This window comes from Ochotona princeps, chromosome 16 (assembly GCF_030435755.1).
Source record: "Ochotona princeps isolate mOchPri1 chromosome 16, mOchPri1.hap1, whole genome shotgun sequence".
In the NCBI taxonomy this organism is placed as follows: Eukaryota; Metazoa; Chordata; class Mammalia; order Lagomorpha; family Ochotonidae; genus Ochotona; species Ochotona princeps.
The window spans coordinates 4,571,454-4,598,285 of record NC_080847.1 but is presented as its reverse complement, the minus strand read 5'-3'; the positions used below and the strand labels follow the sequence as shown (position 1 = coordinate 4,598,285).

Sequence of the window (26,832 nt, the reverse complement as noted above, 5' to 3'; positions counted from 1 at the left end):
GTCTCCATCTGTCATTCCTGCCACTCCTGTGGAAACTCCCTTGCCAGTTGCCAGGCTCTGTCAGGAGATGTGAGCCCCTGAGATCAGAAGGTACAATAAATGTTCTTGCTAAATGGAACCTCCCTGGTGGTAAGCCAATAAAACGATAGAGGGTCAAGTTCAGAATCCTAGAAGGTCAGACTGGGGGCTCATCTGGGCATTTGAGTTTTTCACATTACAGAGGAGGACCAAGGGGTGCAAGGGGGATACCGAGGGGGCATGGCCATGGTGACAAGCATCCATGAGCCACAGACATCACCAGGCAGCAGCTGTGAGCACCAGCTGCATGCTGGGGCAGCAGAGTTCACGGCCAGGTGCCCGCTCCCCGGGCAGGGTACTTTTCATTTCAGCATACATTGTACTCCATTTGTTTTGTGAAGAAAGGAATCAGCCCACAGCCCCACAGCGGCCCTCCCACCAGCCAGCTGGTTGCAGTGTGCACAGGTGGCCTCCAGAGGGGTGGGGCTGTTTGCAGACGGCTCAGCACCACCCAGCCGCCCTGGGCCTGGGTGTGGAGTCCTTTTGGCCAGGGCTTGACTCATCCTTGCAGAGGACTCAGAAAACCCACGTGTGCTGAGCCCCGCTGGTGGCTGGGTGCCGGGTGAGCAGCTCACCGTTCAGCATGCTCTCATTCTGTTCCCAGCCTTCACCACCAGAAGAGTGGCGGGGTCTTCCACGTGTAATCCCATGACTTTGCCCGCTGTGCTGGGCGGCCCGTGCCTCAGCTCCCTGTTAAGCACAGGGACATCCTCCACCCTTGCTTACTTTCTCATGATCCCCGTGAACGTACCCCGTCACAGTTGGCCTCTTGGTCCTGTGCTGAGTTGTGTCAGAATGGACGGTGTCAAGAGAATCTATTGGAAAGGCTCTCAAAAACATATTGGATGATGGTTCTGGCACAAGCCCAGAGGTGAAGCCTCGGAAACAAGCCTGACATGCAGAATTCCAGGTCTCATCCCAGCACATGGAGTCAAACCTCTCTCCCATCCCCACTTGGTTCTCATGTCTTTTCCAACAAAGGGCCGGCTTAGGGCTCTGCAAAATGCATGGTTTCTGGGGGCTCAAGCTGGACCTTGGAACTGGAAAGCAAAAGCAGGTGCAGGCAATGTAAGCAGCAATAAGGCCTGAATAAAGCTTTATTTACAAAAGCAGGTGATTGCTGGGCTGAGCTCCCAGGCTGTGTCATCTCCCCTCCCCGCTCCCCCAACCCTACCCACCTCCCCCCCGGCCCCCAGGGGCTGGGCCTGAAGGGATGGTGTCAAACTCTGGCCCCTGCCCAATTCCCAGGCCTTGCTTTCCCACAGAGGCCAAGGAGAAGGGGAAGAAGAGCCCCCTGAGGGACGCCGAGGTCTTCTGCTCCATCCCCTCCCGCTCCCTGCTCTCCCCGAGCTACTACCACAGCTTCGGCCTCACCGAGAACTACATTGTGTTCCTGGAGCAGCCTTTCAAGCTGGACATTGTCAAGATGGCAACTGCGTATGTCAGGGGCGTGAGCTGGGCCTCCTGCATGGCTTTCCACCCAGAGGACAAGGTGTGTCCTAGGAGGGAGGGAGATTCAGGGAGGGTGGAGGTAGCCCCCAACAAAGGGAGCAAGGCCTCAGTGCCCAGGGCTTGCCGAGCTGCTCACACCCTCCACCACCCATTGCCAAGGTGCGTCTGGCATCTCTGCTACCATTGAGTGATGTGGGGTCGAGAGACGAGAGGAGGTGAGCCAGAGGCTCCTGAGGCACTGTAATGATAGAATGTCCCCCCAGATGGTCCAGCAAGTGCGCTGAGGGCTCTAGGTCTGTGTGTGTATGCACTGATGTGTAAGTGTGTGCATGCTCAGGTTGACTCTATTTGCTGTTTTACCTTTGGAGTACCATCTTCCATTCAAATAATACATGAGGATATCAAGTCTCCTCCCCAGCTCCCTGCCCTACCCACGCCCCTCTCTGGAGGGTGCCCAGTGGACATCCCCCATGCTCTCTGTGCATTGACATGTCCTGTGACATACACACACGCTTGCCCTGCTCTGGCCAGTCCTCAGGAAGGAGAAGGAGGTAGCTGAGGCAGGGAAGGTGTTGGATCAGTCTCTCTGTCTGCTTAGAACCCCTTCTTCCTTGGAACAACATTCAGCCTCCATGTCCCCACCTGTGTCCCAGCCACTCCTTCCCTGGTCGTTCCGCCTCCTGGGTCTCCTCCAGCTCCATCTGGGAAGATGCCAGCCTGCCCCAGGCCTTTGCACCTTCCATCCTCCATGGCTTTCTCCCTCATTTGATCCGGGGCTGAGGCCTTCTGTGACAAACCTATGTGTCATAGATCATGCCCTCGGCTTTCTCCACCACCCCCCAATTCTGCTTCATCTCACAGGCGCACCCGTAGGCCCTACAGATTACACATCTGCTATTTATTGTTGGCCCCACCCCTACTAGCATGTCAGCCCTGTGAGAGCAGGGGGTCTTCCCAGGTTCTCACAGAAGCGCCTGATGCACCTGCTGTGGTAGGTTTCTCCTGGGAGGGCTGGGAGGCTGAACTACAGCCGAGCCCAGCTCCTGACAGGCGAGGTCTGTCTGGCCTCCAGAGCACAGTGCCAGCCCTGTCAGGTGCACGTCTCCTTCCTAGACCTACATCCACATCATCGACCAGAGGACGCGGAAGCCGCTGCCCACCAAGTTCTACACTGACCCCCTGGTGGTCTTCCATCATGTCAACGCCTACGAGGAGGACGGCTGTGTCGTGTTTGATGTCATTGCCTATGAGGACAGCAGCCTCTACCAGCTCTTCTACCTGGCCAACCTGAACCAGAACTTTGAGGAGAACTCCAGGCTCACCTCGGTCCCCACCCTGCGGAGGTTTGCTGTGCCACTCCACGTGGACAAGGTAATGGCTCCCGTTATGCCCCATTTTCCTCCTGGGGACCTGAGTCCAGGCAGGAAGTCACACAGTCGCTTACTTGATTGACAGTGAAAACAGAGTGACACATGCTTAATGACAAGCCTGTCCTTCATGATGCTTCCAGAAGTGATCTAGATAAGTAGCAGCATCTTTAGAAAGTGAACACAAGGGACCAAGTGAAATTCCCAGAGCTGTGCAGCTGTCACCACAATCAGTCATATTTTTAAAAATTATCAGTTCCATCTGCCAAATCCCACAAAAGCTGGGATCTGGCAGTAAGCCACAAGTTGGGACCTCCACATAGGAGCAAGGTAGCAGAGACCCAAGCACTTGAGCCCTCCCTACTGCCTCCCAAGGGTGCATTAGTGGGAAGCTAGACTCAGAAGCAGAGCTAGGACTCAAACCCATGCCCCATGGCATGACATGGGATCCCTGGCAGCGTCTTAACTGCTGGGCCAAATGCCCCTCCACAACAACTGTAGGACATTTTCTTCAGTCAAAACAAGAATTGCACACCCCTTAGCCCCGCCTCTCACTGTCTCTCCACTGCCCGGCTCCCCCAGCACCACCCAGACAACTCCAAGTCTGCATTCTGCCCCAGAGGATTTGCCTGCCTGCACCTTCTGCGTCAGTAATTCTTGTGTAAAATGTTCTAACGAGAAAACTATGCCTGGGTGTCAAAGCTTTTTGCATTAACCAAACTTATTGGGAGAGACGTTTAACCTAGCAGCTAAGAGGCTCACATCCAACACCAGGGTCCCCGGGTTCAGCCCCCACCCCTGGCCCCTGACTCCAGCTTATTGCTCATAAAGACCCTGGGAGGCGCTGTGATAGCCCAAGTGAGCCGGCGACCGCCACCCCATCCCCGACGGAGTCCTGGCTTCAGCCCTGACCTGGGGCATTTGGAAAGTAAGCCAGTGGAACGGAGTGCTTGCTCTCCCTCACTCAGTCTCTGCCTTTCAAGTGAACACATGCAACTTTTCAAACATAAATACAGTGTCTTTCACGTCCACGCTCTGCCACATTCCTGAAAGGCCTTGGGAGGCAATTTTGTAGCTTCCATCATGTTTGGGAGGTCACTTGGCACTGTAGTGAGTCTCTGTGATGCTGACTGGATGCTCAGTATTTTGGGTTCCACTGTTCTGCCCCATATATTGACTGCATGTCTCTCCCTGACAGGCTGCATTCTTCACCAGCCTCTTTTTAAGTGCCCTCCTAGCAGCCTGTGGCAGGAACCCGTCACTGTCTGCACCGTGGTCTCCTGATTCCAAGCAGCTGTGTGGTCCTCCGTGTGGTCAGGGTGGAAGCTCTGCTGAGGCTCAGGGCTCCATGGGAGGCTCCAGATGCTACTGACTTCATGCTTTAATTAATTTAAATGAAACCAAATTTAATTCAATTACGTTTTGATAGCCCACATTTACCAACTGAACTCCATGTGCCAGGTACTTTGCTAAGCATTTTCCTTTCCTTACCTCACTTTCATGATCGCAGCCACCTGTGGGAGAGGTCCCTAGAGTAACCTCATCTTAGAGATCAAAGGTTGGCAGTTCGGAGAGAGTACGGAGCATGCCACAGGTCACACAGCCCTACGAGGCACAACCAAGCTGGGAGCCATCTTTAAATCTGCAGGGGGTTTTTGTTTTGTTTTGTTTCAAGATTTATTTATTTTTATTGGAAAGGCAAATTTACAGAGTGAAGAAGAAACAGAAAGATGTTTCATCCACTGACTCACTGCCCAAATGGCCACAACAGCTGGAGCTGAGCTGATGCAAAGTCAGGAGGCAGGAGCTTCTTCCTAGTCCCCCAAGGATCTGGGCCGTCCGCCATTGCTTTTCCCAGGCCATAAACGGGGAGCTGGATTGGAAGTGGAGCATCTGGAACATGAACCGGTGCCCATGTGAGATCCTAGTGCTCACAGTGGATGAAAAGGCTGCTGCTGTCCTGGATGGAACCCCAAGTTCTATAGGCCTGTAGAACATTCCCCGGAACAGTGTCCCCCCTCCTTGTCCATGGAGCAGGGTTTGGCTAGATTCCCAGCAGCGAGCAGCACCCCAGGTTCGTCTGCTGTGCAGCTGGCTGCTCTGCTGTGTCCGCAGCACCTCCTCAGCTGCCTCACTGTTGGCCGTGTCTCAGACCACCCCTGCTTAACACTTCCAGATCCACCTCTGTGCTGCCAGCTACTCACTGATCCCTAGACGCAGGCAAGAGGAAGTGTGTCTACTTAGGAGACAGCAACCCTGCTGGCTGCACAGAGAAGCTGAGTGTGACAATCAGATGAGGAATAGCAGGTGTCTTCAGCTTGAGGTTAGGGGTTGTTACTGGCCAAGACGCAACCCTTGATGAAAATAAAGTCTTTGTGGCATCCAAAACCGTCTCCTTGGCCGTTCAGAAAGATGGAGAGAGAAAATGGGCTCACTTTCTCTCTATGTGGCCACACACAAGGCTCAGGCCCTGCTGCCCTTACCCAGGAGGCATTGCGGTGCAGGAGGAAGCAGGGGAACATTCCCAAGGCTGATGTCAGCCCTGTGCAGTATCGTGCAGGGTGGAGCCTGCTGCCTCCTTTGGCCTGCACACCACGAGATTGTATCACCTTCACCGCTTCAAGAGGCAGATGGCTTCCATGGGGCCACGCGAAAAAGGTTAGCGTGTGTATTTATAAAAGCTGCCGTGCATGTTGTGTGTGGCTGTGAAATAGCAGAGGTCAGCAAGCCCCGGGCTGACCACACTGTTTGATGGCTGTTTATGGGTCCTTAAATGTGTCGTCTTCACTTTCAAGTTGCTGCACCTGCAAAGGCAGGCAAAACAGTTCATATGCGAAGCCATGACTCTGGCTCCAACCAGAGCTGCACCTGCGGTGCCCTCTGCTGGGGTGGCCTGCATCTCAGTACCTGTGGGTCTAGCAGGGTCTTGCTCAGCTCTCCTTGCTCCCCTGGGATGAATGCATGCTCTTGCTTTGCCTGTCTCTGTAGAGTGAAGCACTACAAGGGTTCAGTACCCTGGAAGGCACGATTCTCTTTGTCTTGTAGCTCTATCCCCCGTACTGGAGGACACTTGTTAAGCTCTCAAATATCATGAATGAAGAGGGTGAAGCAGAGTCTCTAAAATGGCACAAAAAGAGCCAGTGCTGTGTCAAAGCAGCGAAAGCTGCATATGGGTACCTACTCATGTCCTGGCTGCTCCATTGCTGATCCAGCTCCCTGCTAATGGCCTGGGGAAAGCAGTGAAGGATGGTCCCAGTGCTTGGACCTCTACACCTATGTGGGAGACCTGAATGAAGCTCCTGGCTTCTGACTTTGGCCTGGCTCAGTGCTGGGCATTGTAGTCAACTGGGCAATGAACCAGCAGATGAAGATCTTTGTCTCTCTCTATAACTGACCTTCAAATTAATCAATCATGGGCACAAAGTCCTCCTGTGCCCAGTAAGAGTCATCCAGTAGAACAGGCAGCAGTGAATTGGATTTGAGGACCCAGACTGCCCCAGATTCCATGGTCTCTGGGCCAGCTGGGGTCACGGACAGGCAGGGCAGCACCGGGCCTGTTTTTGTAGAGCTGACAGTGTCTAGGGCGGGGCTTGGCAGGGGAGCAGGTGTGGCTGGAAGACAGGAAATGTGCAGGCAGTGGGGGACAGCTGCTGCCCTCATCCTGAAGGGCATTGGGGCTGCCTTAGAGCCTGGGGCCAGGAGAGGGCTCACCTTGGACTTCAGTGCCTGCATCAGTAGGTTTGGGCTTTGTCTCCAAATGCAAAATTAAAGATGTGCTCATTTGAGAAGCTACAGCTTATCAAGAGCACACAGTGTGTCAGGCCCTGTGTTCCATGCCTGTTCTACTCTCAGACCCTGGAGAGAGAGGGCCCCTGCCCTGAGCTGGGCATGCAGGAGCCCTTGCTGTGCCCTTTCTGTCTCTAGTACAGCCTATCCTATGTAAGTGACAGTCCCCAGAGCCTACACTTCTGCCCAACCAGAAACATGCCCCACTCCAAATACACTCGCATACCTTGAACCCCAATCCTGCTTTGACATCTGCTTCTGCCCTCCCAGGATCAGACTGAGCCACTGGAGTGCCCACTCCAGGTCCAGGCAGCAGCCAGGGCTGGCTGGAAACTAGGCTGTGTGGGCTGGAAGATCCCTAGAGTTGGGGATGGAGCCTGGAGTGGGCTGGGGAGGAAGACAGGGGCTGCCACCACACTATCCTATTGCACCTCACTCCCAAGGTGTCCTGAGATTTCATGTTCACTCCTGCTTCCTGACTACCTTTGTGCACTATGCAGGCTTTGTTGCTGGGACAGAACCTCTGTCCACTGTGGTCACCGCTGCCAATGTGCGCTGATGAGCGCTTCAGCCAAGGAACTGAATTTTCTATTTTTTTTATTCTCAGTTAAAAGATTCGAACAGGAACCTATGGCTGGTGTTACCCTGTTGGGCCCTGGGGTTCCCCCAGCATTGCCAAGGTCTATGTGTTGGAACAGCTGGGGAGAGGACAGTCTGCCTCTTTGCTTGGCAAGGTTGTATTGATAACATCTTGTTGGTGAACCTCTAGCTGTGCTCTCATCCTGGGTCCCACACATCCGAGGGCCCAGTAGATGCTTTGCTAACCCACATCCCTACCCTCAGAAATATTTGTTATCCTCATAGCCACAAATGACACAGTAACCCGCCCAGCCTAGAAGAATTGTCTGTGTGGTGTTTGAGCTGAGGTTGGTCACAAGTTGTTCTTCCTCCCAGGGATGAGGGTGAGTCTAGCCAGCCCTGGCCTGGGGACGTTCATAGCCATTATTGAATTGAATCCTAGCCATAATACTCAGGTGCAGGGCAAAGCAATATGACTTACGCTCAGCACCAGGCCAGTGAAGGATGGGGGAGCAGGCCCAGCCACACCCACTGTCAGACTGTATATCCAGGCTGAGGCTCTGGGTGTACCACATCCCTAAGCCATTGCCTTAGCAGCCTGCAGTGTCTTGTTGAATCCTGACTGCAAAGTGATTTATTCCCAAAGGTGTACACCTTGGCCTATGCAAGCAGCCGAGTCATGGTGGTGGCTGCTAGGTGTGGAAACATTTGGGCGTCTCCCTCAACCAGTCTGACCACTTTCAGGCTGTAGACACTGGCATCAAGGCCTGGGCAGGCCCAGCAAAGCAGTAGGAAGGCCTCCAGCTGACTGCAGGCAGGCGCCGTGCAGGTGCAGGTGTTGGAGCTTCCGTTCCTGGGATGTCCTGAGGACTGGGAGGCTCCATCGGTGCTCCTCATCTCCTCTGCCCCTCACTCCCAACCTGCTGAACGTGTGTTGGGCCCCCTGATGCTCAGTGGAGACGCTCATGGGGTCACGCATTCTTTCATTCTCTCTTTGCTGGTGCTGTATGCCATGGGCTGGCTGAGCAAAATCTGACCCCTGATTTTGTGGGGAAGACAGGCCTAAGAAAGGGAAACAGCTTTGCAAAGGGAATAATTGCAGACCAGGACAAATGCCTGAGAGACCATGCAGATTTAGATTGAGGTGTTAGGCATAGCATGAGCTGAGGCTTGCTGGCATGGAGCCCCTGAGAGCCTCTCACCAGCTTTGGCCTCTTGCTTCTGGACAGGGGAATTGCATTGTGTGGGGCTGGCCCCAGGCACTGCTTCTCTCTGTCTGGCTTTGGGCAAGTCACCTTCTCTCTCTGAGGCCTCTGTCTCCTCTGTATCAACTGAGGGCCTGGACTAAAGCAGATCTCTAAGAATTCCTTCCTTGGACTGCATGGAGGTGATAAACTTTACCCCTTCCCAGCAGAAAGTTGTGATGATTCAAATAGCCTGGGTCAAATGAGAAAAGCCATTTTGAAGATTTTGAAGAGGAAGACGCAAATGAGAAATCAACCTTAATCATGATCTTCTATGATTTTGTCCCTCAGTATCTTCTAGGGTTTCACCCACCCTCTTAGCATGGCTGCCATGTAATAATTACTAGAATCCTAATGGCATTGCTAAAAATAATACAACAGTTCTCCTTACCTGCAGCTTCAGTTACTTTCAACCATCCATGGTCCAAAATTATTCAGGGGGAACCTCCGTGGGTGTTATATCACATGCTGTCTGAGCAGCATGATGTAAAAGCGCATCTCCCTGCACAGTGCAAGAGCCTCCTCTGTGCAGCCACACTGCGTGCTACCTGCCTGCTGCCGTCACCTAGGAATGTGGTTATCAGTGCTTGTCAATGCAGTTATTGTCGGTGGTTTCTGGCATTCCTGTGGGCATTATCCATCTCCCATGGATGGGGATCGGAGTGTGGGGGACTGGATAACAAAGACGATATCATCCACCAAAGCAGTTCACATGTTTCTAGCACTTCCTATTAACCAGCCACTCTCCATAAGCTGTTGGTGTGGATGGTCTCTTTCACTCTGCTGGAATGCTGGGAAAGGCATACCTCCATCATTATCCACATTATGCAAAAAAGGCAGCAGAACTTCAGGGTAGCCCATGGTTAGAGTGAGAGTTGATCAGGGTGGGAAGGATAGAGGGTTAGGGAGAAGTGGATGTGATCTTTGTTTCTTCTTCCTGTATCTGGAGGATGGGGTAAGATAAGGGGAGAAGCCACACCCAGCCTCCCAACTGCCCCAGTATCTGGGGATGGAGAATGGCTACCTGATACTTACCCAGGGTCCTAATGTGATACTCACTCTGAAGGTACTGCCCAGGTGGATTCAGTAGTTCTGAAATGCTGTCGATCTCGCCAATCCAAGGATGAGGAAACATTTTTGATATCCATTGGCTGACATAGTCTACCTTAATGTCTCCATTTACTAAAATGTTTGCTGTCATCATTTGGCTGGAGTAGTTGTCCAATTTGCTCTGTTCTACTTCCTCTGCTATGGTAGCAGATGTCTCTGTAGGCTCCAATGGACTGCCATATCCTCCATGTGTATCCAGGCCTGCCGTCCACTGTTCTGTCTTTTCCAATGAGGACGAGTTTTAGCAGGCGGGGCCCTAGGACCCAGGCCAGGTGACCCAGGCCCAGTATGACCTCTTTATTGTCATTTCAGCAATTATACCTTTTCATTAGAGAAATAACTGAAACACAAGAAAAGAAATTAAAGACTCCACAGTCCCGCTGTGTGCAAGATCTCACAACATATGCTTGCTGTGAGCTTTCTGAAGACCCATCACAGGCTTGGACTTCAGAGACATTTTGCAACAAAATAAACTCATCTTTTTAATTCCATTTGCCATGAACTTTTGAAGCAGCCTCTTCTTTCATTTCAATGTCATTTTTAATGTGGCTCAGTTCAGACTGCCTGTGAAATTTATCTGTATGCTTCCCCCCGCCACTGTTATATCATAAGCATTTCTTCTATCATTGTAAACTCTTTATAAACAGCCTCTTCATGGCTGATGCAACCTTTTACAGGTGAATCATCCCATGTTTAACTAAGAAGCGACTCTCAGAAGCACAGCAATTTTCCCTGGGAGGTGAAAGCTGCACAAAGTGAGAGCAGCAAGCCATGGCTCTAAGAGCCTGGCTCCTGCCGCCCACCAGCTTCATGATGCTGAGGCAGCCACTGCAACCTGCCAGTCCTGATTTTAAAAAATTAACAATGATAAAACAGCTACTTCCTCTGGCCTTTGAGGCCAAGCATGACAACATACATTAATGCAGTTTTAAACTGTACATGGCTTTACTCTGGACAACAAGTTCTTTTTGTTTGTTGTTGATTCTTTTCAGAATGCAGAAGTGGGCTCCAATTTAATCAAACTGACATCCACTACGGCAACAGCCCTGAAGGGGAAAGATGACCAAGTCTACTGCCAGCCAGAATTGCTTTATGAAGGTAAAGTGCATCTCTGACGTGCCTGTAGGGAGGGGCTCCTTGCTGTGGAGACCCCAGGGCCTCTCCTTGTCAAACCTGTCACAGATGAAAAGCAGAAGCTCCTGCCATGCTCCCATGCGGGGGACATTCCTCTTTCCTATGTCTTAAACCACAGCCATGGGGGCCTTCCACAGATGCTGTGACTTCCTGACCACTGGCTTGCTGAGCAGAGTAAAGCAGTCGCGTTTGTGTGTCTGCACCGTCTCAGTACCTGCAGAATAGGTGTTGTGGGTGCCACCTTACAAAGGGGACCTGAGAGAGACAGAGTTGCATGGAGAAGAGGAGCCTCAAGACAGCCACTCCATACAGGAGCAGTGCTTGTCAACCTGAGCGTCAATATGTCCCTGAATGACTCATGCTTGACTCTGGGTCTGTAGCATGTTGAGCGGCATCCCTGATCTCCTTCACCCACTGGATGCAGGGGACGAACCCTACCCTGAATTACAACAACCCAAAAATGTCTCCAGATGTTGCTAATATCCAGTAACAGGTGCCCCTGCTCCAAAAGTAAGGCCATTAGAGCAGGGATGGTGTTTCTGGGGAGTCTCAGCAGCACCTAAGACGAGACAGATGTGGCACGGAGGGTGCAGTGCCTGGACTTCCAAGGGCAGAGTTGGGGTGAGGGTTTGGCCTCATAGTCAGGGTGCTGTTTGGGATGTCCACATTCTATGTCCAAGTGCCTAGCTTTGAGTCCTGACTCTGCTGCTGACTCCAGCTTCCAATTCATGCAGAGCATGGGGGCAGAGGCGTCAGCTCAAGTGTTTGGATCCACGCTGCCCACATGGGAGATCTGGATTGGTTCCCTGCTTTGGCCAGGCCCAGTCTCAGTTGTTGTGGGCATTTGGGAGGTGAGCCAGCCAATGGGAGTTCATGTTCTCTCAACCAATCAACTAATCAATCAAACATAAAATTACTAACTGAGCAGGCACGCTCAAGCACACTGCTAGACGTGGCAGAGTGGATTTAAACTCAGAATATGGCTGAGTTTAAATCCTGCCCCAGACTGGGGCCAGGCATCTGGAAGGCTAACTCTCCTGGAGACTCTCCTAGAGTGACCTCAGGTTTGCCAAGAGGAGCCACTTGTATGAACAGTAGCCCATGCATCCAGCTGTGTCGCATCTCTGCCTTGGTCTGTGTGGAAGTGAACATGCAAGTGTAGACTTGTCCCCCAGCTCTTAAGGCCTTGCCTCCCTGCCCGCTTCCCTAGCCCATCTGGGGAAGATCTGGTGACTTGAGACATTTTTTTTTTATTATTATTTTTAAGTAATCTTATTTAGTTGATTAGGGTAGAGACATTATTTTTCTATTGTCGTTACCATTGTTTAATGTGGCAATGTTGTATGATACTGAAACATCTAAGCAAAGATAGTTGCTCCTAATTCTTCCACTGTGCCCCAGCCCCCCCTTGGGAACAGCCGTCCTGTCTTGTCTTCACAGGTGCTTCTGTGCCAGGCCCTCACCACTACTTCTCAGATATCCTACCATTTCACCTCCCCAAGGGTTTGCTGTTATTGCTGACATTCAAGGCGCTCACAGGCATCCAGGCTTTAGCCTAGGCCTGGCCAGTGGTGGGATCTAGCAAATGGTACCATTGTAGGGACAGGTGCCAGGACAGGCTGCAGATGGCAAAGCGGAGAGCCGCAAGGTGGGCCCGGAGCTGGGATCAGCACCCGGATCCCTCTGACTCCACAGCCCCCAGGCTCTGCATTTACACTTTGGCCGAGCACACCATAGCATCTAGAATGTTGCAAAGCTGCTGCTCTCCGTTAGTGTACTTCAACTTGAGCTTTTTCCCACATGCTGAAGCCCCTTCGAGAGTGACAGAGACTCTGCAGAGGCAGTCAGACTTCAGTGAACCCCTGCCTGCCCAGGGGTGACCATTTGCAGGGACACAGGGAGCCCAGTCAGCTTTGAGAGGGGCCTGGGAGCATTGTAGACTGCTCTGAGGCCAGCTGTGGGCACCTTGTTCTTCGTGGCACGGTGAGCGGCCCCTTTCTCACATTGCCTCTGACCTGCTCTTCGGGAGGTTCTGTATTACTCACACGTGGGATTGGGCAGTCCCTCCCATCTCAACATCACCTCCATTCACCCTGGAGGGCAACCAGTGACCACTCACACCCTGGAGTCCTTCCCCTGAGCCTTCCTGTGGTCAGCATTTCTTCCTCTGTTGCATTTGTTCTCAAACCTTCAATCCTCACTAGCAATTGGCTGTATTACCTGGAATATTCCCTAAGAGGGGAGGAGAGCACGCATTTAGTTCAGTATCCAGACTTAAAAATTCTGTTTAAGACACCAGCCGCCCATGAAGCCATATTATCTTTACATGGATGGGGGTAGAAGGATGTGATATTTTTGTTATGGATGTAATAAGCACAGAGAAAAAGATACATAATGAGAAACCTCAGAACTCATCATAGGAAAGCAGCCGTTATCCCAACACGGCTTCAGAAGCGCTTCTGGTTTCTAATGAAGTGTGGCTTGTCCTTGGCTCCAACCTTTTCCCCTTAACCCTGCAATATTTATCATGTTACCAATAATAGTGATAGTATGCCCACACACTAAGCATTATTTTTCCTTATTAGTTGAGAATTTCCCAGATGCAAATCACTGTTGCCCCTTGGCAGTCCTTCGCATGACGTCCAAAGTTTCGCTTCACTCCCACATACATTAGTGCTGGCTTTTTTTTTTTTAAGTTTTTCAAAAATTGCAGTAGCCTCTGATTTTAATCAAGCAATTCTCTGATTTCTATCTTGGATAATGAGGGCTGTTTATGCATCTCGAAATCTGGGTCTCTGGATCCTGACTCTCCCGATGTAATTATTAGGGGTTCCCTCCCCTGCCTTCGACCGCCTTTGATGCGGTCCAGGGTGGGAATCAAGTGTGGGGGTCTCTGCTAGGGAATTGCTTTTGTGGGAAGGAAGCCCAGCAAGGCCTCAACAGCCATCTTGTTTCTCCCCAGGCTTAGAGCTGCCTCGAATCAATTATGCCCACAACGGGAAGCCGTACCGATACATCTATGCTGCCAATGTGCAGTGGAGCCCAATCCCAACCAAGGTATGGAGCCCCATAGGCTTTGAGGCCAGGAGAGCAAAGCCAACTTGGAACAAGATGCACTTGAAGTTGTGAGGGACCCTCCGAGGAAGGAAGCTATGCTGAACACAGTACAGCTCAGGGCTGCAATTTACCAGCTGCTGTCCATTCTCATACCCGTGTGCTGACACCAGCTGAGTGCCACAATGCAACAGGACCTGAGTGCAGGGACATCCCAGACCCTGCACCCCCTCGTACACAAGAGGGCATAGCTGAAACCAGGAGGGCTGGTTTTGTTTTTAAAGCTTCTATTTGTCAAAGCCGTCCTGTGTTTTGGCCGAGGGATGGCAGACTCTGCTTTTCTTGACCAGCTTTATTTTTAAATAATAAAATGGAAAATTTATACTTATTTGATTTTGTGAGTGTGAGCAAGGGAGAGACAACTCCTTTCTGCTGGTGTACTCCCCAGATTCCTGCCACACCTGGAGTTGGGCCAAGCCAAAACTGGGTGCAGGCTTCTCACGCCACGTCACTCATGTTGGGCGGCAGGGACCCACGTATTTGAGCCTACAACTCTGCCTCCCAGGATCTGCATGAACAGCAAGCTGGAGTTAGGAGCAGGAGTTGAGTGTGTACCCCTAAACAGACATCTTAACCACTAGGCTAAGTGCTTGATATGAAAAACATTTAAACAACAACAACAAAAAAGGACAGAGACATGCAAAGCCAAAAAGTTAGGGTTTCCCCCCAAAACACACCACAGCCCAAGCCACTCCCCTCCAATCCCATGCCATCAAGGGAAATAGGCCTGTGAGGGTAATGACTGGTTTGGGGACTTGTACTTATTGAAGCAACACAGAAATTGTGTTATGCTTTTAGTGTCTGCGTGGATTGTATTAATTGACAATGCAGATGCAGTTTTAAGTCAGTGCCAACGTTAGGATTTTTACCATTTAAAAAGACTGTCCCACAGTACCAGCTATATAATGGTTCATATTTGAAGTTAGAGGAGGAAAGTCTGATTCTTCTAGCTCTGCTGTGATGACTGGAGAAGACTTCAAATGTCTAAGCTTGAGGGAGGCTGTTTTGGGGAAACAGATTCAGCCCCTGTTTGGGATGCCTCATTCCATTTGGGAGTACCCAGGTTCAAGTTCCACCTCCGCTTGCAGTCCACCTTCCTACTAATGAACACCCTGGGAGGCCTTGGGTCCCTGCCACCCTTGTGGGAGGCTCAGGTGGAGTTCCTAGCTGCTGCAGACATTTAAAAAGTAAATTAATTGATGCAATATTTCTCTATTTTTCTCCTCTCTTTTCCAAATAAGTAAACAAACATTTTAAAAACTCTACATCTGGGGAACTTGATCTTTTTCTGGTGGTCTTGATGCCTCCTTATTTACAGAGGGAAAAAGCCTGCTCTCAAACAAGCCATGCCTACAAATTTCTCTTCTGTCTGCAGATTCTAAAATATGACATTCTCACGAAGTCATCCTTAAAATGGGAGGAGGAGGGCTGCTGGCCGGCAGAGCCCCTGTTTGTGCCTGCCCCAAAGGCGAAGGATGAAGATGACGGTAAGACTGAGCAGGCTGCCTCTCACTGCATGTGACAACTGTTCTCTGAGCACATGTCAGACCCAGATGTCGCTCCAGGCAGCTGAGTCCCAGTTCCGACAGCTGAGAACGCTGTGCCATCCATGTGTGTCTGAGTCTGAGTTACAGGCTTAGGAGTCCCCAGGACCATAGCATATCTGACACCAACTCCAAGGTCATGGGTCCCCAAGACCACCTTCAGGTTGAGTCATTCGTGAACAGGATTCACTGATCACACTGTTTCCTGTGGTTATGGGTGATTGCAGCCAAGAGTTTATGGGTTACAGTCACCTAAGGGAAGAGGTGAATGGGACAGGGTCCAGGAGGGAGCAGATGAGCCAAGGACAGCTCCAGTGTCTCCTGCTGACTGCATGCGACAGCGTGTGCTGACACTGCCAGTCAGGGAAGTTTCCCAAGCACGAGTCTGCACAGCCTCTCTCTCCCAGGGCTCAGCCACATGGCTGTCCACATGGCTGACACCTCATGGCCCAAGTACCCTCCTTCAGATCACACTGTAGAGACTATGTAGTTAGGCCCCAGCTCAACAAAGACCCTCATGTCAAGCAGGACATTGCAGTGGCTTAGGGGAGACCACCCAAGAGCCAAGGACTGAAGCGAGACCTCTGTGTGGGCAGAGCCCATGTCCTTTCTGCTGGGTGTATCTGCTGGTGCAGAATCTCGCTTTTAAATCTATGATGATGGCTGTGGTTCAAGTTTCCATGTAAAAGTGTATAAATTGTTCGTGGGGCTCTGAGAAATATCCTCCTTGTTGTTTTGTTTTGTTTTTTATTTTTGTTTTTGGCCCATCTCCTTTTTGAGGTTTCCATGTGAGCAGGTAGTCTTTTCCGTTCTTAGATTCTGCCTTGGTCTTAGAAATGCCCCCACCCATGCGCTGGGCATGCCAAGGAAGGTGGCAAGAATCGTGGGTGGGGACACCCACACCTGCAGGGAAGGATGGGCTGTCCCACTGAGCCTGCCAGCCTCTTCCCTTAGGTGAGGAGGGAGTGATTTTCCATCTGGTCCTTGTCTTACTCCTGATTGTGGCGTGGCACACCAGGTCAGGGACCCGGTGTTGCCAGCGTCCCCCAGGTTGGAGGTATTGGCAGCTTCTTCCGGCTGGACAGGTGCTCCCTGTACATTCTCTCAGAGGGCAGGGAGTGGCATCTTTGTTTTACCAAGGGGTGGCTCAAAGAGGGAGATAGCCTCCCCAAGTTCACACGCCCAGGTTGTGCAGAGGAAGAGTTTGAATCCAGGTCAGTCATGTGTGCTGCCCCTGGGTGTTTGCCTGCGAGTGCCTGTGCACTGTTGCCTTCCACCCACTGTCCCTTGAGAGTGAGTGCTGAAGTGGTCCCAGCTTGCAAATGGGAAAGCATAGGTTGTCAGTGCTGCTGAGTGCAGAAGGGATGGGTTGGGCTCATGGTGTGCCATGTGAGTGCAGTGACACCTGTTGGCCTCAGTGTCACCCCCAAAGTTAACTCTCTGCAAGTGTTTAGGTAGTGGGGAAGTAGCCTCAGATGCCTAAAATCTAAAGAGGATTGTGAGACACAGCTGGAAAGTGTGACCCCTGCCCCCAGCTGGAGGAGGTTCCCAGGTGCACTTCATGAAGTATCTCTTTTTGTTTCTCCCAAAGGAGTTATCTTATCTGCCATCGTCTCCACTGATCCCCAAAAGCCTCCTTTTCTCCTTATTCTGGATGCCAAAAGCTTTACGGAACTGGCTCGCGCCTCGGTTGACGTGGAGATTCACTTGGACCTCCATGGGGTATTCATCCCGGACACAGACTGGGTTGCGAGGCAGCAGGCACCCTCCCAGGGGGAGCAGCACAGGGATCCAGATCGCCGGGAGGGCCCCGAGACTTGATGGCGTTGGCATGTGGGCGCTGGCGGGTGACTCAGGCCACAGGACCCGCAGGACTCCAGGCTGATACCTGTTCAGAGGGGAGGTCCCTGCTTGGCTTTTTCTGGATGCTTCCATGCAGGTTTGGAGACAGAGTGTGTCAGATTCTTCCCGCATTTCAGCCATGAAAACCCTATTTAAAGTCAATTGTTTACTGATTAGCTCCAGCACCTCTAAGAAAGGCCATTTCCTTAGGATAAACACTTGGACCATGAATCAGATGTTGTACTAAATCACACTATGTTTGTGATTAGACTAAGCAACAGATCACACGTTAGGGAAGACTAAGACATGCACCTGTCTCCCTCCCTCTTATCCCCTCTCTGCCTCCTGTCCTCCTTTCGAACAGACTGAGTTGTCGCTGTGGGAGTTCTGACTGTCAGTGAATCACATGACCAGGAGGATATGCTTCTTTGTGATCATTCCATACAAGACCTACCATACTGGAAAATAATAAAAACTTTAAAATCTCTTTATTTTTCCATGGCTTCTCCCTATGGATAGCCTCTAGATGCCTCTGCACAGTCAGTGGGGCAGCCTGACCCAGGGCCTCCCTTGCAGGGCCAGGTTACAGTGCTGGACATTGACCTCGCTACGCATGGCTGGGGACTAGAGTCTAGGATGGAGTCAGGAGCCAGGACTGGCATGAGCAGAAGTAGAGCAGCAAGGCTGGCTCGGGCCCGTGTGTGGAGGAAATACTACACTCATGGGCACTGTCAGGGTAGACCAGGTGTTCAGGACAGAGAAACAGTTGGCTGATAGTTTTTGATACAGGAAGTGCTGTGGATCAGGGGAAGGGGAGAGTTGGATATGAACCCAGCAGGGCTCCACACACTTACTGGGGGCCCTGTGAACATATAAGGTTCCCCTTTATCACAGATGTTTGGAGTGCGGTTAAAATAACCAGAGGCAGGTCGGACCATTCCTACGTACACAAGTTGGGGGGTGGAGGAAGGGGGTGTCAGGGTAGCTGGGATTCACACCTTTGTTCTGCACTTAATGTAAATTCCACCAAGTCACATGTCTCAGGGATGGGAAGGAGTGACTGGTGGCCGTGTGCGTACTACCCCAGAGGGAGCAGGCCTGAGTCAGGACGAGCTTGGCTTTGCCTTGTGACCACCACAAAATCAGGCTTCATTTCCATTAGAATGTAGGCTCTGTGGGCCAGGGACTTGTGTGTGTGTGTTTTATTGGGGTAACTGCACATACCTATATAGTCCTGAGAAAACACACAGAAAGGTCTCATGCAAACTTTGCTGGTTTTGCTCCAAATGTCAGCATCATGCTGCCCAGTATGGCACACCACTGCAACCAGGACTTCCACATGTCCCATCTACCCTTCTGACTCAGATTTGGCAGTTTCATTTGTCCTCATTTCAGTGTGTGTGTGTACGTACACTAGACAGTTTTATGTCGGTTCCTGAATTCACCACCATGGTCAAGATCCTAAACATCAGAACAGGTGTTTTATGTTTTGTTTTGTTTTGTTTTGTTTTGTTTTGTTGCTGCACCTGCCACCTTCTAATCCCAGATCCCATCCTTAGCTTTTGAAAACCACTGGCTATTAAACGTGTTGTTCCCAAACATTCCACAACCACAATCACATTTACCTTCCAGTCGTAGTACGGCCTTTTCCGCAGAATTTATTGGGTGTTCATCCAGGTGTTGTGTGTTTATCCATGTTGTTGAGGGTTGGGCATGATTGATTCACAACCTCATGGTTGGCACCTGTAACACTGGCTGGTGTAATGCCGGCACTCAGTGAATGCTGGTTGAGGAAGCAGGGGTTTCCCCTAGCAGGCAGCATTAACAGGCCTTCTGGGAGAATAGGGAAGCCGGTTCACGTGGACTCCAAGGGCAGCAGACATATTTCCCTGTTAAGGTTGCACTGCCCTGTAATCCTTGAGCTCTCCTATCTTCCCTCCCCTCCTAGTCTCTCAAAGACAGCAGTGTTGGGCCTAGCACAGTAGCCTAGTGGCTAAAGTCCTTACCTTGCATGCACCAGGATCCCATATGGGCACTGGTTCGTGTTCCCGGCAGCCCCACTTCCCATCCAGCTCCTTGCTTGTGTCCTGGGAAAGCAGTCAAGGACAGCCCAAAGCCTTGGGATCCTGCACCCATGTGGAAGACCAGGAAGAGGGTCTGGGCTCCTGGCTTCGGATCAGCACAGCGCCGGCCATTGTGGCCACTTGGGGATGGAAGATCAGATGGAAGATCTTCGTTTCTGTCTCCCCTCCTCTCCATATATCTGACTTTCAAGTAAAAATAAAATAAATCTTCTAAAAAAATAAAACAGCAGTGTTTCCATACCCCCCTCAACTTACATACTCCATTCAACAAAAACACGTGTCACAACAAAAACACACCCCAGGGGAAGAGCAGAATGAAGATCACCAACTTCCTAAGGGCTTCCTCGAGGACTGTCAGTTTCCCAGCCTTGATTGGATGGACCTGGGGGAGATGTTGGTGACAGTGACCCAGGGAAAGCATGATCCAGGCCTACGTCGGGGTGGCAGGAATGGAAAAAGGTTGATGAGAGTGGGCTTGGTGTGATAAGCTAGTGGCTAAATCCTCACTTTGCACACAGCAGGATCCCATATGGGACACCAGTTTGTGTCCCAGCTGCCCTGCTTCCCATCCAGCTCCCTACCTGTTGCCTTGGAAAGCACAGAGGATTGCCCAAAACTTTGGGACCCTACACCCTTGTGGGAGATCCGAAGGAAGCTCCTGGCTCCAGCTTGAGGTCAGCTCAGCTCTGACTGTTGTAGCCACTTGGGGAGTGATCCACTAGATGAAAGGTATTTTTCTCTGTCTCTCCTCTCTCCAAATCTGACTTTCCAATAAACGTAAGTGAATCTTTATAAAAAAGAAAAGAAAAGAAAAAAATGACTGACAGTCAGTCACCTACTTTAAATACTTGAGAAGTGGGTGGAGTAAAAAGCTGCCTCCCTACCACCATTCTACTGGATTCAGTTAACAAACAAGACCTGACCTAATCTGTGGGGAAGAAAACTATGTCCACATTTTCTTGACCTGTTTTAAGATGACAGGTGCAATGACTGATGAGGGAGGCTGGCTTCAAACACACCAGAAGTTGATGCCAGGATACTTGATCTATCTGGACACTCTATTCCATATTGTTTTCTACATCCACAGACCAGGGAAAGTAGTTGCAATATCCAAGAATTGTGACAAATGCTCCTTTCTTGAGGGAACAACAAGACAGTCTATCTTATTTCCTGAGTTGCATTATTCCTAGAGGCAGGCTTCTCTAGAGGACCAGGGTTTTCTAGAGGGAAAAAAAAATCACTCTGGATTTGCTACTGCCTTGATAAAGTCCCCACACTTCCCAAGCATTGGGGCACTTGTGTGTCAATTTCACACAAGCTGCACACAGGAAAAAAAAAAAGTTCCACACAGTAGGCGCTCAAGAGTTTGCTGGTTCACCAACTTTTTCCACCGTAGATCTCTCTGATTTGGTCCCAGTAAACTGGCTGTGTACATGAGCAGATTAACCTGTGAAAAATCTAAGTGCCTTTAAGCCTTCAGTTGCAATATTTCTTCACCCAAAGTTCCTAAAGTCAGGCTAACTGCTTTGGAAAGGCTGCTGGTCCAGGGTGACTGTGAAGTCCTTGGATCACTTTTTAAGCTGTTTCAGGAGCATTGGAGTGGTTTTTGAATGACCAGGAATGGTAAATCAGGACACACCTGCCAAAAAGTTATCACCACCATCTTCATCATTCAACACTGATGAGACAGGCGGTTCGAAGCTTCAGTTTCCTTCTGGGCATTTAGACTCAGAGTTCATGTATAGAATCATCCAGGGCCACTCACACCAGCTCCTGAACCACACCAGGAAACATCCTTTGAGGTCCAGTCCCAGCAAAAAGAGGTGAGTGTTTTCTTGGTCATGACCCACAGAGATGAAGGGGCCCTGGGTTTGGGAAGGGTGGAGATGAGCAAGGCTTTGTTCTGCCTGGTAATCAGGAAAGGCTTTCTGGAGGGGTGAGACTTCCAGACCTGCCTGACTGGCCAGAGGGAGCACCTGGCAAGGCTGATCATGCAGCTGGGGGTGAGGGTTTGGCAGCAGGTGTGAGTTGACAGAACAAAGCAGGTGCAGAGGGAACTTCCCAAATAAAGGGCAGTGGGCAGAGTGAGAGACTTATTTTCTGATTGTCAGTGGCATGTATGTTCTCTGCAGAGCAATTGGATAACTTAAAGATACAGAAGGACATTCAGAGTCCCACTGCCCCAGGAAGACTGGAGATCACTGTGCACTATTTTTATCCAGTTTTCTTCCCAGTCCACATCTACGTGTTAGTGGTCAGTTTATAACCCACTCACCACTTTTTAAACTTTTTTTTTTACTTAGCATATGAGGTAGGTATCTTTCCAGGTTGTTAATTTCTCTCAAGTGGGTGAATCTTACTGTGTGGAGCACAACATCGTAATGTCTACTATCCTCCTCTTGAATATTTAGGTTGTTTCCAGTGTTTACAAATAACATCCTGAGTAGCTGGCATGTGGAGTATAGTAGTAGGAGGCTGGATGAAAAGGGCAGTCGAAGCATAGAAAAGGGTCATGCAGTTACATGGAGTCAGGCAGAGGAGGGCAGAGTGAGGAGGGGGGGAGCAGAGCCAAGAGCTGCCTTTCAGATGGACCCCCAGAGCATCAGCACCCAGGTGAGAAGGGAGACTAGCATTGTCTTCAGTCAAGAACAGTCAAGGGCTGACATTTCAAATCCCTCCTTTTCAAGACCTATTTACATATAAAATTCACTTGTTTAAAATATACAATTCAACAATTTTTGGTATGTTGAGAGTTGTGCAACTATCATCAATAGTTCATTTAGAACATTTTTAAACACTCCCAAAAGAAATGCTAAACCTATTAGCATCACGCCCCATTCCACACGCCTGTTTGCTGGGCCTCAGAGCTAGGTAACCACAAATCCATTCTCTCTTTGGTTTTGCCTATTTGGAACATTTCATATACATGGGATTTGGTCTTTTATGGCAGGCTTCTTTCAATTAGCAGAATGTTTTCAAGGTTCATCCATATTGTAGCATGTAATACGACTTCAGTACTTGTTGTGGCTGATACCTCTTGAAGGAATACACCATATGTTTCCTACCCAGTCATCCGTTGGTAAGCAGTTGGCTGGTTCCCTCTTCTTGGCTAAGCTGAGTAATGCTGCTAGAAATATTCATATACAAATTTTTAGACAAGCATTCTAATTTCTCTTTGGTGTACATCTGGAAGAGGAGTTACTAGGTCACATGGTAGCTCTGGGTTAAACATTTTGAGAGACTGCCCAAGTATATTTCGAAGTGGCTGCCACTGACAGTTTACGAGAGTTTTGATGTGTCCACATAGTCCTAAACACTTGCTATTATCTGCCTTCTTAATTTTAGTCTACTGGGTAGGAAATCATTTCTAAAAGTGTTTATGATTCGAATTTCCCTGATGACCAATGTTGCTAAGCATCTTTCATGTGTGTTCTGGTAATTATTTTCTTCATTGGAGAAACATATGCTCAAATTCTTTGCCATTTTTAAGCTGGAGTATTTGTCTTCATTATTGAAGTATAAAAGCTTTTTTTAAAGATTTGTTTTATTTTTAATTAGAAATTCAGATATACAGAGATGAGGAAGAGAACAGAGAGAAGGTTCTTCCGTGTGCTGATTCGCTCTCCAAGTGTCTGCAATGGTCGAAGCTGAGCTGATCCAAAGCCAGAAGCCAGGAGCTTCTTTCACTTCTGCTGCACAGGTACAGGGTCCCAAGGCTTTGGGCCATCCTCGACTGCTTTCCCAGGACACAAGCAGGGGCTAGATGGGAAGCGAGGTAGCCGGGACATGAACCGGTGCCCATATGGGATCCTGGCACGAACAAGGTGAGGACTTTAGCCATTAAGCTACTGCCCAGGGCCCATGCAAAAGCTTTTAACATAATATGGATGTACATCCATTATCAACTATATGATTTTCAAATATTTTCTCCAATTCTGAAAGTGGTCTTTTTTTTTTTTTTACTCTGTTTTTTTTTTTTTTTTAAAGATTTTTATTGTTATTGGAAAGCCGGATATACAGAGAGGAGGAGAAATAGAGAGGAAGATCTTCCGTCCGATGATTCACTCCCCAAGTGAGCCGCAATGGCCGGTGCGCGCCGATTCGATGCCGGGAACCAGGAACCTCTTCCGGGTCTCCCACGCGGGTGCAGGGTCCCAAAGCTTTGGGCCATCCTGCTCTGCTTTCCCAGGCCACAAGCAGGGAGCTGGATGGGAAGTGGAGCTGCCAGGATTAGAACCAGCGCCCATATGGGATCCCGGTGCATTCAAGGCGAGGACGTTAGCCGCTAGGCCACGCCGCCGGGCCCTTTTTTTTTTTTTTTACTCTTTTGATGGTTCCAAGATACAAAAATCTTTAAAAATCTTTTTATAAAATGCAGTTTATCTGATTTTGTGTGTGTGTGTGCCTTTTCTACTTTTGGTGGTCTAAGGAATCGGTGCTTAAACCAGGGACACAGAGGATTACTCCTGTGTTTCCTCCTACAAATCTTACAATTAGGTACTTCTACTTAGTTCTAAGATCATTTTGAGCTAATTTTTATATGTGGTATGAGGTAGGGGAGCCACTCCATTCTTTGGCTTATGGTATTCAGTTGGCCTGGTATAAAAGTCAGCTTTTGGTCTTGATAAATTTTCCAGGTTAAAAAATAACATGCAGCCCTTCTCTTTGCATCATTCTCCAGAAAATGTTTTTGTGAGGAAGTACTCTCTGGGGTCCCCGGCCAAGCTTTGGTTCAAGGTCAGGATACCAAGGTGGACACTTTCATGGGCGGTGCTTCCTGTGGCACGCTATCCAATGGAGATTCGAGTGGCTGCCTCTGTCTTCCCTGCCAGAGCCTGGTGAAGTTCAGGTATGCCCAGCATTGCTGTGTTCAGTTCAGAGTCGCACGTGCGGGTGGGATTGCCCGGATCCTGCTTGTCTCAGGGCAGGCAGGGTGAAGGAGATTGCTGTTCCTGAGTGGGGAGAGCCGGAGTGTGGCTTCAGGATCTGCACAGCCTGTGGGCTGTTGGAAGGCAATCTTGATTGATCTGATTTTGTCTTCTGTCTGCCATTGGGTGTGGACAAGCAACAGGCCCTAGACTGGTCTGGCATTCTTTATTTTGCTGTTGAGAGTCACGTGGGAGGGACGGTGACTTGCACATTTTTAGTACTTCCTCTTTAAGCAAGGGCAGGGACCTCGACAAAAAACAGTAACAGTTGGATGCATGTTGATAAGGCACACTGTGCTGAACACTTCAGGTGGGCAAGGATTTCTGCTGCTGTGGTAACAAATTAGCCCCTGGCTTCAACATGCTTCAGAATAGCACCACTGTATGCTGTTAGGGTTCTGGAGGTCAGTAGTTTAAAATGGGTGTTATGAGCATTAAAACAAGGTGCGGGCAGGGTCACCACCCTCTAGAGGTCAGTTCCTGCATTTTCCCAACTTCCTCATTCCTTGGGTTGTGGCTCCGCATTCCTCCACCCTCTCCCATCAGCTTCCCTCTTCACATCCGCACATCTTTCTTCCTGTCTCAAGATCCTGGGTGGATCGTGTTGGTATTCTCCTTTTTGCTGCAATAAGGGAGCATTCACAGGCTCCCGAGATTAGCATCTGGGTCTTTTGCTTTGTGGTGACAGGCTGCCTCACTGTCTAGTTTCAATGTATCCTTCTACACCACTTGCCTCGCATCTGGTGAACCGTTCTCCCCCAAAACATGCATCTCCTCACAGTAAGTGCCAAAGCTACCATGCATGGGACTTATGTAAAATACTGATCATCACAAAAAATCATAGATAAACTGGGGTTCAAAGAGCTCAGGCACCAGCATGAAACTCACATAGCCAGAAAGTGAGGGTGCAGAGCTTGGATTGGAAGCCAGCGGCACTGTTGGTGCAGTCCAGCCACCTGAGCCCTACATAGGGCAGGCAAGAGGGCAGCCATTCAGGTGGACAAGTCGACCAGTTACAGTCTGTCAAAACACTGTGCTGTACCTCAACAGGCACACACGTGTTTCAGGCAATGCCATGGAATACCCAAGCTTTTTGAAAGAATTTCCCACCAATCTGTAAAGAAAAAGGGGGAGGGGGTGATGCTTGGGCAAAGCATGTGCCATGTGCCTAGCATTGCTCTCTGGCATGCACCATTGCTCCAACTCAGATGTTCACTGGGTTTGAGTCTCAGCTCCTGAGTGGGATCAGAAGCTGTGGAGGACAAGAGCTTTCTTCCTTCCTTCCAAGGCTGGGCCCTCGGTTCATATCATGAAAATAGCACACAGTTAATGAATTTGGCAAGATTTGTTAGTGATCTCTGCTCAAGTCAGAAATTCAGGTGGTTAACAAATGTGGTCCCTGCTCTCAAGACATTTTCTGTTGAGCTGGAGAGGCCAACCTTCTAGAATCTGCAAGACAGGATCATGCCTTAGACTCTCGATACACTGTGTTCAAAGCTCAGGACCCGCCATAGAGCTATAGAGAAACGGTAGGTCATTAACTGCCAAACACAAAGGTTCATAAAATAGGGCAAATTTTGTGAAAAGCAACAACCTGTTTCTCTGGAAAGGCAGCATTGTGTTGATTAAAGAGCACACCTTGAAGTCGCAAAGTACAAATTATTGATGTTGAAACCACCGTTTCCCAAGAGGGAAAAGTTGAAAACACAGCCACCTGCCATAGATGTTTATCAGCTTTGTCGGAGAGTTTCAGGCCATGATCGATCAGATGTGAGGGTCACGCTGAGACCTGTAGCAGCTGAAGCCAACCCAGGCTCCTTTGCCACACACTTGGGAGGGAAAGTTCTGGGCTTTTCAGTTTCATTCATTCATCAAATATTTACCCAGCTCACAGTGCCAGGGAGGGAGGGAGAAGGGGAGAGAGACGAGAGACCAGAGACCTTGCAATAAAGCAAGAATTCCCAATCCTGGCTGTTCCGTGAATTAGCTGAGCATGCTGGCAGGGAAAAGCTTTCACATCCATGAGCCTTGGTCTTTGAATCCATAACTCGGAGAGCCTGCCCCTCGGCTTGCAGAAGGCTCCCTGCACTGAGGGAGAACTCCACAAATGCGCACTAGTGAAAAGTGGGGAACACAGGAAATGATCTCTGATGTCAAGAAACTCCGAGTCTGCTGAAAGGTCCAACATGCTAGCCGGAAGTGCCATGAGCACCATGGGCAGGACTGTTTTTAAAACTAACATTTACTGAACACTTGCCATGTGCCTGACAATGCAGCAGGCCACTGTGCCTGGATCATCTCACTTGCCCAGCCCAACAGGGAGTACAGCAGCAGTCGTCACATTCTCCCCCTGGGGAGCCTGAGGCTTGGACAGTGGACGATGTCCAGCCAGCATCACAGAGCTCTGGGAAGTGACAGAGGCAGGATTGGATGTGGATTTCACGACACCAACCACGAGACAGAGAGGAGCCAGGTGAGGCTGTGCAGGAGCGAGTGATGCTGCGGAAGAGAGAGGGGTATTTTAGGTACCTAAAGCACAGGATTTGGAGGCCAGGCAGGAGGGAAGAGTG

At 49.9% G+C, this 26,832-nt stretch overlaps 2 protein-coding genes across 2 annotated transcripts in view; one reads left to right on the top strand and one right to left on the bottom strand.

The window, feature by feature from the left end:
* The window catches only part of BCO1 (beta-carotene oxygenase 1), a 29,427-nt gene extending 11,808 nt beyond the window's left edge, over nt 1-17,619 (top strand). The window contains exons 6-11 of the mRNA XM_058674172.1: nt 1,344-1,570; nt 2,644-2,901; nt 10,609-10,714; nt 13,713-13,807; nt 15,240-15,351; nt 17,000-17,619. Of these exons, the coding sequence (XP_058530155.1) occupies nt 1,344-1,570; nt 2,644-2,901; nt 10,609-10,714; nt 13,713-13,807; nt 15,240-15,351; nt 17,000-17,229 (1,028 nt within the window). The 3' untranslated portion in view covers nt 17,230-17,619. The remainder of the gene's footprint in view (nt 1-1,343; nt 1,571-2,643; nt 2,902-10,608; nt 10,715-13,712; nt 13,808-15,239; nt 15,352-16,999) is intronic.
* CMC2 (C-X9-C motif containing 2) overlaps nt 1-26,832 on the bottom strand; it is a 331,627-nt gene that overhangs the window by 174,274 nt on the left and 130,521 nt on the right. The gene's annotated exons all lie outside the window — the stretch shown is intronic.